General features: G+C 37.5%; 1 protein-coding gene across 1 annotated transcript; it reads right to left on the reverse strand.

Moving 5' to 3' along the window:
- Positions 1-1,462: 1,462 nt before the first annotated feature.
- Positions 1,463-10,846, reverse strand: LOC100498582 (extracellular calcium-sensing receptor). Its single transcript, XM_018096459.2, has 5 exons — positions 10,589-10,846; positions 6,636-7,478; positions 3,777-4,004; positions 3,309-3,432; positions 1,463-2,445 (listed from the first exon to the last, which is right to left on the reverse strand). Exons 1-5 carry the CDS (start codon positions 10,844-10,846, stop codon positions 1,523-1,525), a joined length of 2,376 nt encoding a protein of 791 aa, XP_017951948.2. The 3' UTR covers positions 1,463-1,522.
- Positions 10,847-12,728: the final 1,882 nt, after the last annotated feature.

Below are 12,728 nucleotides of genomic sequence, written 5' to 3' on the forward strand. Positions count from 1 at the left end.
AACTATTTCTTAATTGGGATCAAGTACAGGTACTGTTTTATTACTACAGAGAAAAGGGAATCATTTAACCATGAAATAAACCCAATAGGACTGTTCTGCCCCCAATAAGGGGTAATTATATCTTAGTTGGGATCAAGTACAGGTACTGTTTTATTATTACAGAGAAAGGGGAATCATTTAACCATGAAATAAACCCAATAGGGCTGTTCTGCCCCCAATAAGGGGTAATTATATCTTAGTTGGGATCAAGTACAGGTACTGTTTTATTATTACAGAGAAAAGGGAATCATTTAACCATTAAATAAACCCAATAGGGCTGTTCTGCCCCCAATAAGGGGTAATTATATCTTAGTTGGGATCAAGTACAGGTACTGTTTTATTATTACAGAGAAAAGGGAATCATTTAACCATGAAATAAACCCAATAGGGCTGTTCTGCCCCCAATAAGGGGTAATTATATCTTAGTTGGGATCAAGTACAGGTACTGTTTTATTATTACAGAGAAAAGGGAATCATTTAACCATGAAATAAACCCAATAGGGCTGTTCTGCCCCCAATAAGGGGTAATTATATCTTAGTTGGGATCAAGTACAGGTACTTTTTTATTATTACAGAGAAAAAAGAAATAATTGTTAAAAATTGTAATTATTTGTTTATAATGGAGTCTATGGGAGATGGCATTCCTATAGTTCTGATGATAACATGTTTCTGGATAATGGGTCCCATACCTACAATATGAGTTGCTTTAAAATTACTTGGTATTCTTTAACTTGAAATCACGGTATATGCTTTTTCATACTTCTGTGCACTTGAAATTATTGTTGGTTTTTATATTACAGGTATGGGATCCATAATCTGAAAACTGGTTATCCAGAAAGCTTAATATAATGGGAAGGCCAACTCCTATTCCATTTTAATCAAATAATTAAATGTTTCAAAATGAGTTACCTCTTTCTTTTTAATGATAAAACAGTACCTTGTACATGATCCCAACTAAGGTAGAATGAATCCTTATTGGAGACAAAACAATTCTATTGGGTTTATTTTCTTGAAAACCCCAGGTCCTAAGCATTCTGGATTACAGGTTCCATGCCTGTATATATTTTTTAATTTTATCATAGACTGTAGAATTAAAAAAAACAACAGACCAATGATTGGTTTGAAAATGTATTCTGTTTTCTGCAAAACATGCCATACACAAAACATAATATTCTTTAAGATTACACTTCAAACTTTGGAGCTCAACTGTATATGATAACACTTCAAACTTCACTATGTTTATGTTTCAGATACATGGTACATTCCAAGGATAAAACATGAGAATACTCTAAAGCAGAAGAGTTCTAAACAGGGTCATAGATGATTGCTTATCAAATTTAAACTGACTATGTTGGCAGCTATGCTCATATATAATGAAAAGTTTAAATATTAATGTTTTAGAATCTGTACAATTTTTAAAAATGTGGGTATCAAGTTATATGTGTAATTATAATAAAATGCAGATGAGTTAAGCTGCCCATAGTCAAAATCTTTTTCCTCGGTTTCGAGTATTTCTCCCTGTGATGTACTGTCTGCTGTTCATTTCTGGGTGCAATAATATTATATAACATTTTGGGGAAAAGATGCAAAAAAGACACCCAGCACTTGAAGAGAGAATGGCAAAGGTTTCTACTGCCACTGTCTGTTTCCCCTTGGTACTGAGATAAGCAGGTATAAATGTCACCCAAACACTGGCAAATACCAACATACTGAATGTAATGAACTTGGTCTCATTAAATGTGTCAGGGAGCTTCCTAGCCAGAAAGGCAACAAATAAACTAACGGAAGCTAAGAGACCCATGTACCCCAAGACACAAGCAAATAACACCCTGGACCCCTCATTGCACTCAATCACTATTATTCCTATTTCTGCTGCCATATTGTACTCTGCAAATGGAGCTTCTGTGGTCAGCCAAACTATGCATAGAATTACCTGAACCATGGTACACCCTGGGACAATGTAAATGGGTATTCGTAGTCCCACTAGTTTCTTTAGTTTACTGTCTGGATTTGTAGCACTAAATATCATTATGACAGTGATAGTCTTTGCTAGTATGGTAGAAACGCAAAGTGAAAAAATGACAGCAAACATGACCTGGCGTATCATGCACATTATCCGGTTGGGTCTGCCAATGAATGCCAAGGAACACATGAAGCCAAACATGAGGGAGATGAGAAGTAGGTAGCTGAGATCTCTGTTATTTGCCTTCACTATGGGGGTCTTTCTTTTGATTATAAACAGGCAGAACACTGAAAATGTAAGGAGACAAAACAAGACTGAAATACAAGCTAAAGCGGAGCCCAATGTCTCTTCATAAGAAAGGAACTGAATGAGCTTTGAAAGACACTCTTCTTTTCTGCTATCAGGCCATTTGTCTTCTGGGCACTTGAGACATTTACTGTCATCTAGAATAACAGAAACAATGTTATACAGAGAGAAGAAGGCACACTACGAATGCCCCAGGAGGTGGCCCCCCTCATTCTGTGGCAGAAAGGTCTTTCCATAAAAAAAACAGGTGTGAAGCATTTGGATGCGGCTGTGGACGGGAATGCTAAATATTGGTTGGATTCTGCACCATATGTACATGATCTATATCTATATGTGATTAAAAATTGAAAGGCTGATCAGATGTTTCTGTCTAAAAGTGACTAAAAGTTTTTAATTTGGGTGCTTCAAATATTGCATTTGCTACTGACTGTTCTAACTTTTGGCACTACCTATAGTGTGGCTAATGCATTAGAGTTTGTGGGAGTTAAGCCTACACACAATAGTGAATACATGCTGCTTCTAGAAGTACCTAAAGATATGTTTTGAATCTGCATCTGTTAATTTGCGTATGTTTGTTTATCGTTAAGTTTCAGGGTCTGACATTCCCACCAAATACAAAGCCAGTGTAACTGAAGTCATGTTGTACCTAGGAATATATATGGCAATGCTTCCCTGCAGTGGAAAATAACAGTACTGCAAAACACATTTGGACCATCGAATGATACAGCTCCTTAATAAAGTATTAAAGTCAGCATAGGTAGTAATGGCATCTGTATTTAAAAGTAGATTGAATGTTTTTCTTAAAGGAAACTATACCAGTTAAAATGAAGGAAATGAATGTGCCACTGAGGGCATCATAACTAAGGCACCCTGTTCTGTTTATTTAGACAGAAGAAGAATGGTAGCATTTAGGTAAAATAAGAAGAATGGATTGAACTGTAGATTTTTTTTCTCAACCTTAATATCTATTATCCAATAACTAAATGCTAATGTTACAAACCATTTGGGTTGAGAATCTCTCCTTCAGAACATGGCAGACAATCAAAGCAGCAGACCTTCTGCCCTTGAATTGCAGCTCTTCTGTAGCCTTTGGGGCATGGGTCACTGCAAACCGAACTCGGGACCTATGAAGAAATTATAATAATTATGTATTTGACAGCCTGGGTATGATTCATTTTTAACTGGTAAATAAATGGTTAATAAAAAGTTCATGAAAACAAATTAAATCTGCCCAATTCAATTAAATTTCATAATCAGCATTTGGTCTACAGGCAGGATTGGCTTGTGGCCTGATAACACTGCTCTCTGCCATCACTAAGGGGAGCTGTCTGAGGCAAATTTTAACGATCTTCCTTTGCTCTGTGAATTAAGACATTTTGATGCAGAAAACACTGCCATCCCATAAATGATAATATTGGCAACCCTTTGATGCCACTTGCATGACTTGCCAAAGTCCAATAAAACTTACTTGGCCGTGTCCTCCATTCCATAAAATCTTGTTTAGCTGAATACTGAGCCCCTCGCCATTTAGAGAGCCGGAATCAAAACTACCAATAGAGACATACTGATTACTTCCATTAGGGAACAGCTGCCAGTTCAAAATCTCCACAGACTGAGGGACATCCCCATTCTCATCAAAATATATTCTTTTCCCTGCTGTGTTGTTGAAGTCTACCTTTCTGAGGTAATGAAGCAGCTAGGAGAAAAGATGGCACTATTTGTATAATTCACTTTTAAAGAGTAAGAATGCTGGAATACAGAATCATTGTAAAGAGAGAGCTTGTATTAAAGGAAGCTCAAAACCACTCATTTTTATGTGCTTTTATTTTTGCAGTGCCACAGTGATGGGACTTTGTGTGTCTGCAAGATTTACAAATATTGAGCAAGGTTTTTAAGAGGGGTCTTGGATTCCTTTTGAGGGGGAGGAGCAACTTATGGGCAGCTGGGGAATTCCTCTAGGTATTAAGTAAAAGCTAGTCAATGAAAAATTAAGAAGAATGTCAGCGCCATATAAAAACCTGCTCTTCAAACTTTAGGGTCCTGTCCCCAGGAGTTGTCCCCAAAAAGGAAAAAGATAATTTTTGGCTTATTCACCACATGTTCCATCCACAGGGCAGGTCAGGGAAAGTCAAGATAGACAAGGTTATTTCATGGTTTATCGCAAGAAAATTCATGTATGAGTTTCAATTCGAGGAGAAAAATGTTCTCCAAATGAAGTTCCCATTTTTCTCCATAGACTTTCAATAGCATACAATTGACTTTCTCATATACCTGACAAAACTATTTCTAATGCTGTGAATGAAATATTAATGAGGAGATTAAACTAATATAAATGGAACGGGTGCATTTTACATAATGATGACATTAAATTGACTGTGTAGCATGGTAGATTTTCTATTGATTTTATAATGATTTACAATATATACATCTGCTTTGACATATGAATCAAATGTTAGGTTTGAGTCAAGTAAAAGTAGCAGATTTTGGGACAGCTATTGTAAACACAATAGCAGTGAACAGTAAACAGTAAACGCAGGTATTTTTTCCCAGCAAATATCCTTGGAATAAACAATGGGACAGCTGACAGACAATACACATAGGGGCACATTTACTAAGACACGAATCCAAACCGAATTGGAAAAATTCCGATTTGAAAACGAACATTTTGCGACTTTTTCGTATTTTTTGCGATTTTTTCGGCGCCTTTATGACTTTTGGGAAATTATCGCGACTTTTTCGTTACCAATACGATTTGCGCGAAAAAACGCGAGTTTTTCGTAGCCATTCCGAAAGTTGAGATTTTTTCGTAGCGTTAAAACTTGCGCGAAAAATTGCGCCTTTTTCGTAACATTAAAACTTAAAAGGCGCGACGTTTCGCGCAAGTTTTAACGCTACGAAAAAATCGCCAGATTTTGCGCAACTTTCGGAATGGCTACGAATGGCTACGTTTTTTCACACAAATCGTATTGGTAACGAAAAAGTCGCGATAATTTTCTGAAAAAATCGCAAAATACAGATCATTACGAAAAAAACGCAATCGGACGCATTCGGCCCGTGGATTAGTAAATGTGCCCCTTAATGTAAAACTTATTTGAGCAACAAATAAGGCCTTCTACAAAGTTAGTAAATTGTCTAGTTAACAAACAACAGTTTGTATACAATATTGCACAAGTCAGCACTTGATGTTGGGAGGTTTGCTAAGAACTCTGGTATAAAAGGGAGCCCCCACCATGTGTTAGTAGCTTCGCCTAGTACTCCTGGATCATCGCTTGGTTATCGGGAACCTGAAGGTCTTGAACCAAAGGTTGTGGGGCTCCCAGATTGTGCTGAATTGATGCAGAACTGCCTATGCTTGTAACTATAATCATACAATATATAGTAAATATATATATATATAGTAAATCTATTTAATTCTATTATTACTTGTGTGTGTAAGTTATTGCTCACTAACAGTTTATCAGAAGGTTTAATCCTTGATCCTGCATATGTATTAATATTTGTTATCAATGTCAATTAATTCAAATTATTAATATTAATAAAGGTTCTCACCCCCTTTATTACAGACTATAACTGCAGGTACATGCAACATTAAAGGGGTTTTGTTAACTTTTAGTATGATGTAGTGCAGTGATCCCCAACCAGTGGCTCGAGGGTAACATGTTGCTCCCCAACCCCTTGGATGTTGCTCTCAGTGCCCCCAAACCAGGGAGTTATTTTTGAATTCCTGACTAGGGGACAAGTTTTGGTTGAATAAAAACAAGATTTCCTACCAAATAAAGCCCCCTGTAAGCTGATAGTGTGCATAGAGGCTGCCTAATAGGTTGACGGGTAAGAAAGGTTGGGGACCCTTGATGTAGAGAGTAATATTCTGAGACAATTTGCAATTGGTCTTCATTTTTTTTATTATTGGTGGTTTTATAATTATTATTATATTATTATTTAACTTTTTGTTCAGCAACTCTCCAGTTTTTTACCCACTGTGCACTGCTATTTAAACATATCCATGTTCTTGATATCCAACATATCCCATACATGCAACAGTTTTATGGGGATAGATGCCTTAAATATACCCAACAACACAGAGTTCTGCTACTTCATAATTACATGAAATTTAATGCATTTTCTAGATATTTGCACATAAATAGCAGAAGAACAGTTCCACTACACATAACTTGAAGGAAGAGAATAAAGGAACATCTAATGAAGTCATAATATCCTGTAACAATATATACAGGGGCTTTTTGGCACCGGCTTTAATGAAACATTTCTATGAAATGAATGAATGCAGCTCCCTCACACAACTTAATCTGTGCATTATATACAGTACCTGCCAAGGCCGGTGGTTATAAATATCAGCACAAGATCCATTCTTGAAAGGCCCTTTCCCTGGGACACAGTTCTTCATCTGGTGCAAAGCATGAGCTACTGCAAAGACTGCGTTATGTGTTCTATATGAATATATAAAGTTATAGACATCATATATATTGGGATCAATACTGTCCAGTCTCTCCTCTCCTGTGCACCAAACAATGTCTTCTTTAAGCAGTGCTGGAGATGTATTATTGACTGCATCATTTCCTGGCCAAATACAGTGAAAAACAGTCTCCCAAAATGACTTCATGTAAGGATCATCTGGAAATCTGGAAGGATGGATGCTATAAAGAAACTCCTTAAAGCCTGCAATTTTACCCTTTTGAGGTGCTAATCCAAGGCTCCCATTTAAGGTTGTTAAGATGTCAGTCCTAGGGAAGTCAGAAGTAATGGACCAGCTTGACGTTCCCACCCACACTTTGTCAGTGATATTGTGAAAAGATGCCTGTTCCATTAAAGGGACAAGGTTTTCTATGGTACAAAATAAAAGGATCACTGTTGCTCTGGATCTCTTGACAAGACCAATGATACGGTAGACAGACTCCATGGAGCTGATTATAGGAAGTGTCTCTTGAAATGCAATGCATCCACCATTCTTCTCTATTTCTCTAGTTGCAATTTGAGCACCTAATATCCCCAAATCATTATTTGAGGATATAACACCCACCCAGGTCCAGTTGAAGTACTTAACCAACTGAGCAATGGCAAACCATTCATTGTCAATATTATGTATTGTCCTGAAGAAGGATGGGAAATGAATTTTATTGCTCAACAAAGGCAGCCCAGAAGCATAGCTAATCTGTTGAAAAATAAAAGTAAGAAGGACAGATATAGCTCAACTCACATATCATTCTGTGAATAGTTATATATCCCAAATTACTGCATTGGTTACATAATTATACTTGTACTGGGCAGGAAAAAGAGGTAAACTTGACAGACTGAGACTAAAGGCAGGCTTGGCTCTGGAACCACCAAGGAAACAGATATAAACCTAGTACAGTGAAACTCAAAGTACTCTCAAAGGAATGACATTCTGCTCTACAAAAAGCCTTGATAAAACAGAGCTCTGCAGTGACATGGAGGAGTTTTTCCAGAGATTACGAATCAAAGAATTCTTCCATGATAGGCCTAATATAACACCAGAGGACAACCCAGAGAATAATTTAATCAAAACAAAAAAGAAAAAGCAACTGGACCCCACAACCAGGACAAAACCAGAAACTGGACCAATACATTGATTGTTATAGAAATAGAGATATATCTAAAATACTGGCCAAGCAAAGGAAGCTGATTTACAATATCAGTATCCAGGAGAGAAATGCTATACAGGCTTTGAAAACCAACAAAGACTTAATAATTAAACCAGCTGATAAAGGGGGCGCTGTGTTAATAATGGACACCACAGGGTACATAAAAGAAGCCAATAGACAATTGTCTAACACCGAATACTATAAAAGGCTGGAAAAGGATCTCTCTCATAAATATACAAAGTCATCAGTGGCCTCTTCCCCCCACAGACACACTTAATGGATTTGATGCCAGTGAAGCCCAGAATTGTATGTATGTATGTATTACTTTATTTATAAAGCGCCACAAGGATATGCAGAGCTGTACAATCTTACAAAATACAAAATTACATTTGGGGAGGGGGACAAATGTTATAATAAATAAATACAATAAATATATAAAAATGCACAGGGAATAAGTGCCATGTGGTATGAGATGCAGTAGGAAAGAGGACCCTGCCTCGTAGAGCTTACAATCTAAGAATTGGTACTTTTTACAAGTTGCTGAAAATACATAAGAAAGGGAAAACAGAATGACCCATCATCTCTGGTATTGGAACATTAACATTAGAAAACATTATGAAGCCAATTGTCAAAAAAACACACAGTTTCATACAGGACACCACTGACTGTTTAAACAAACTGGCCACCATAGATCCAGCCTGCCAATATTTCTTTTGAAAAACTTCATATGCACACAATACCAAATCTACAACTAATCAGATTTATACTAACACACAACTACTTCTCATTGGGAGATGCCATATATCTCCAACTGATGGGAAGTGCAATGGGAAGCAAAATGGTACCTCAGTATACTTGTTTATGGCCCAGTTAGAGAAAAATGTCCTGGCTTCCTGCAACTGCAACACCATATAGATGAAATACTTAATATGGACAGAAAAGGAACCAATTTCATCCCACGATTAACCTTACCCTTAACCATTCCTCTTCACACATTAATTTCCTGGATACCACAAGCTACATCAAATATGGAATCATACAAACATCCCTATACCAAAAACCAACAGGCTGTCCTGCATATCACATTAAAAAATGTATTATTTTAAGCCAGGCTCTGAGATACAACCGGATTTGCTCAAACCTCGAAGACAGAAATAAACATCTCAATTCCTTACAGAAAACTTTTGTTAATTTTGGGTCAGGTTTCATGTCACACTATCTGACCTGACTGATTCCAGACCCCTGGACTATTTACAACCCACCCTAATAAACATTAATTACGTTTATTATCTTCACAAGTTATCTCTATCTATCTGTAACTTCCTAATTTAGTGCTTGTAAACACTTCTCTCTGATCTATCAGTATATATGTTGTGCCATTTCAGTTCTCATTTGTATTTTGCCTGATGAAGGGGCCTTAGAGCTCCGAAAGCTTGCAATGTATTTCTATTATTAGCCAATATAGGTATCATTTCTACAATACTCTTGTATTTGTGTAGTTTTATTAGTTTTACCCCTAAAGGGAACACCCAGAGAAAACACTTTCCAGAGATAGAATTTGCCAACAATGCCCCTAGTGCAGGAACATAAAGTTATAAGAGGACTCCTTGTTAGCAATCAGACATTTTTTCTAGATCAACTAATCTGTGTAATGCAATAAAAGTTAATTTTTGCCCAGGTGCAGTAACTCCTAACAACCGATAAGACATTTGAAGAGATGTAATTTTAATGGTACCTGCTGGTTGAAGTAGGTGACTAGATCTGTAGAAAACATTGCACCTTTTACTACATAACCCCTTTATTTCTTAAAGGGATACTGTCATGATTTTTATGGTATACTTTTTATTTCTAAATTACACTGCTTAATTTACACTACTATTTAAAATGCTATTCTTGAATGCTGTGTTAATGTCACTTTGTGTATCTTAGTTGTGTAACAATAGGCTCTTTTGCACATGATTCATCAGAAGAGGAAAGACGGACATATTGGTGCTCAACCCAACTATGCAGAAGCACAAGGAGCATGTGTGGATGGATATACTAGGGTCATTATATGAACAACTTTGGGTCCAATTGACAAGCACAGTGGGGTCACACTTAATTTGGATGCAGATATGTCAGGTACTGACACCATTAATGAAAGTACTTGTGTCCTTGCAGTTCCATATTGGGCAAAGCTCCACTGCAGCTGTCCTGTCTCTTCTGATAAATCATGTGCAAGTGCATCTATTGGCAACTAGGAACCCTGCAGTTACAATCACCCTTAACATGATGGGAATTCCTGGGAATTGTGTTAATAGGTTTTGAATTGTGTTAATAATGGATTGTGTTAATAGGTTCCGCAAACTGTGTCAAAAGAATCATGCGCTAAAGCCATTTTAAACTTCACTATGATTTATGAAGTTGTGTTAGTTTTGACACATCAGGTGTATTTATTGTAGGCGCAACTCACCGTGTGGCTGGAATTGTGTGGAAAAATATGTTCCAATTTTCATCTGAAAATTGCACTTTTAACACTAGACTGCACTTATAAATAACCCTTGTTATTGTAAATGAGGCATATAATTCATGCCTCAATCAATAGCATTTGATCCTGTGGTTTTTATTCTAATTATAATCACAGAGAGTAGTTTAACATTTCTACAAAGGGGTAATGTACCTGCGGATATCTGTACAATCCCAAGATCCTTGCTAGGGGCTCTGAGGCCTTAGAGGGCATGTCGCCAACAATAGCCAGTGGCATAAGATCCTTGTTGCAGTGAAAGTTTGGCACTCCAAGTTTTTTCCTCGATAAAATCCATGTTGCTCCTATTAGAGACCGTACCTCATTATAACAGGGATCATAGAGGTGGAAGCCCAGTGTTATATTGGGTAAAAGATCATTTGATGCATTAATTTCCATGATTGCAAACACCATTGCGAGTAGGAAGCGATAAAATCTAATTTGAAAACTTATAAACAAAAGAAAACAACATGTCAAAAGATCAAAACGTTCAAAGGACTATGAAAACTGTCCTTAATGTATATGTTTATATATATATATATATATACAACTTTGACAAAGGCTGGTGTTACAGCCGAAACGTTAGTTCACTTTTTGGCAACAAAATAAAAAAATTTTTGTTCTTCATAATTCCTGCGAGTGCGGTTTTCGTTGTTTTCCCTATATATATATATATATATATATATATATATATATATATATCATGCACAGTAATGCTCTATGAAGGGTTTAGAGTTGCACTGTAAAACAAAGCTGCTGCACCCTATCAGAAGCTGGTTGCTGGGCTGCTGGCATAAGGTTGAAGATCAAACAAAACTCACAGATATGCTGTGGGAATGATTTTCAGTCAACTGAAGTGAGCTTCAATCTGAATGGAGAACAACTCATTCTGAAGAAAGGACAGCCACACAGCTCTGAATTGGAGCTTCAGGGGCTTATGACTGGGCAGGGTAGAGCAGGCAATGGTTAATTATCAGCAGGGATGGACTAAATTTTACACTTAAACACAATTTATGAATTGTCATTTGGAATTTATTTGTGTTAAAAATAAAGGTGTGGCCAACAAGGATTCCTATCGGACAGGATGGTATGTGGTCAGTCTTTTCTAGTTTGCAAGTAGTATTCAGCACTTTTTATGATAAAAGGAAATACCTGGCCTGAAACATTGCTGGAGTGCCCTAAGATGTATACAATAAACACATTTTAAATAAGAAATACTAAAAATGCTGTTCAAAACTGTTTTTCATCAGTCATTTCTAGGACATAAAAAAGGAGGGGGAGACAGCTTCTGCAATTGCCCAGTCAAGGACAGCCACACATATCTGAATTGGAGCTTCATGGGCTCATGACTGGGCAGGGTAGAGCAGGCAAAGGGGGGTTAATTAGCAGCAGGGATGGACTTAAGGGAAAGGGAGGCGCAGAGAGGGGACATCTTGGCAATGGTGCTAGGTAGGGCAGCCATCTTAGGTCAGGAGCGGGAATAAAGCAGTCCTGCCCTCCCTCCCCATTAGAGATTGTAAGTCACAAGCGTGGCCTTGGGGACAGGGATATATGGATGGGAGAAGTGAAGCATCTAATGGGGGGATTAGGACTGTCACAGCTACTGTGTGACACTTTGAACTTTGAAAAAGGCCTGTGTTTAGGCTGAAACATTAGGGCAAGGTTGCACATAGCATAGAGCAGCCTCTCTCAGCCCTGTGTTTTTCTGTCAGGCTGAGATGAGCGCATCCGCTTCCCTAAGCTGCCAGCGTGCCGGCACTGAAAACTACAGTATCCGCCTCAGTGCAGGCACACACCACCCCTATCAAAACCTTTAAAGCCTTTCCACTGCCTTACATGGGTGTCTAAGTACCAAGCTGCCAGGTCACTTTAGAGGGTGGGAAAAAAACTTGCTGACATGGAGAATGGCCAGAAAAGGAAAATCAGGGTAAGTATGAAATTAAGATGTTGTACTGTGCTAGCCACTAAAAATATGCAGCAAATGTAAGGTTAGGTGATACCTTTTATTGGCTAACTTGAGTAAGTAAACATTGCTGGCTTTCAGAGCTCTCAGGCCCCTTCGTCAGGCAAAATACAAATGAAAGCTGGAAAGGCACAGCATATATACTGTTAGATTATTGAAAAGGGTTCATGATCAATAAATTAGAAAGTTACAGATGGATAAGAGATAAGAAAAGCGATTAGGGTGGGTTATAAATTCAGCCAGGCACATAGTGTGACATAGAACAAGAAATAAAAGTAAAAAAAAGTAACGATACACAATAAGGGTCCATTGATTGGGATAACAAACGTATCC

This window comes from Xenopus tropicalis, chromosome 8, assembly GCF_000004195.4.
Source record: "Xenopus tropicalis strain Nigerian chromosome 8, UCB_Xtro_10.0, whole genome shotgun sequence".
Lineage (NCBI taxonomy): Eukaryota > Metazoa > Chordata > Amphibia > Anura > Pipidae > Xenopus > Xenopus tropicalis.

What these genes read in the sequence shown, in the direction of transcription:
- LOC100498582 (XM_018096459.2), bottom strand. Translation starts at nt 10,846, where the DNA reads ATGGTGTTTGCAATCATGGAAATTAATGCATCAAATGATCTTTTACCC. An exon ending in ATAACCACCGGCCTTGGCAG is followed by an intron (nt 4,005 to 6,635) that starts GTACTGTATATA and finishes CTTTTCTCCTAG; the next exon opens with CTGCTTCATTACCTCAGAAA. An exon ending in GGAATGGAGGACACGGCCAA is followed by an intron (nt 3,433 to 3,776) that starts GTAAGTTTTATT and finishes ATTTCTTCATAG; the next exon opens with GTCCCGAGTTCGGTTTGCAG.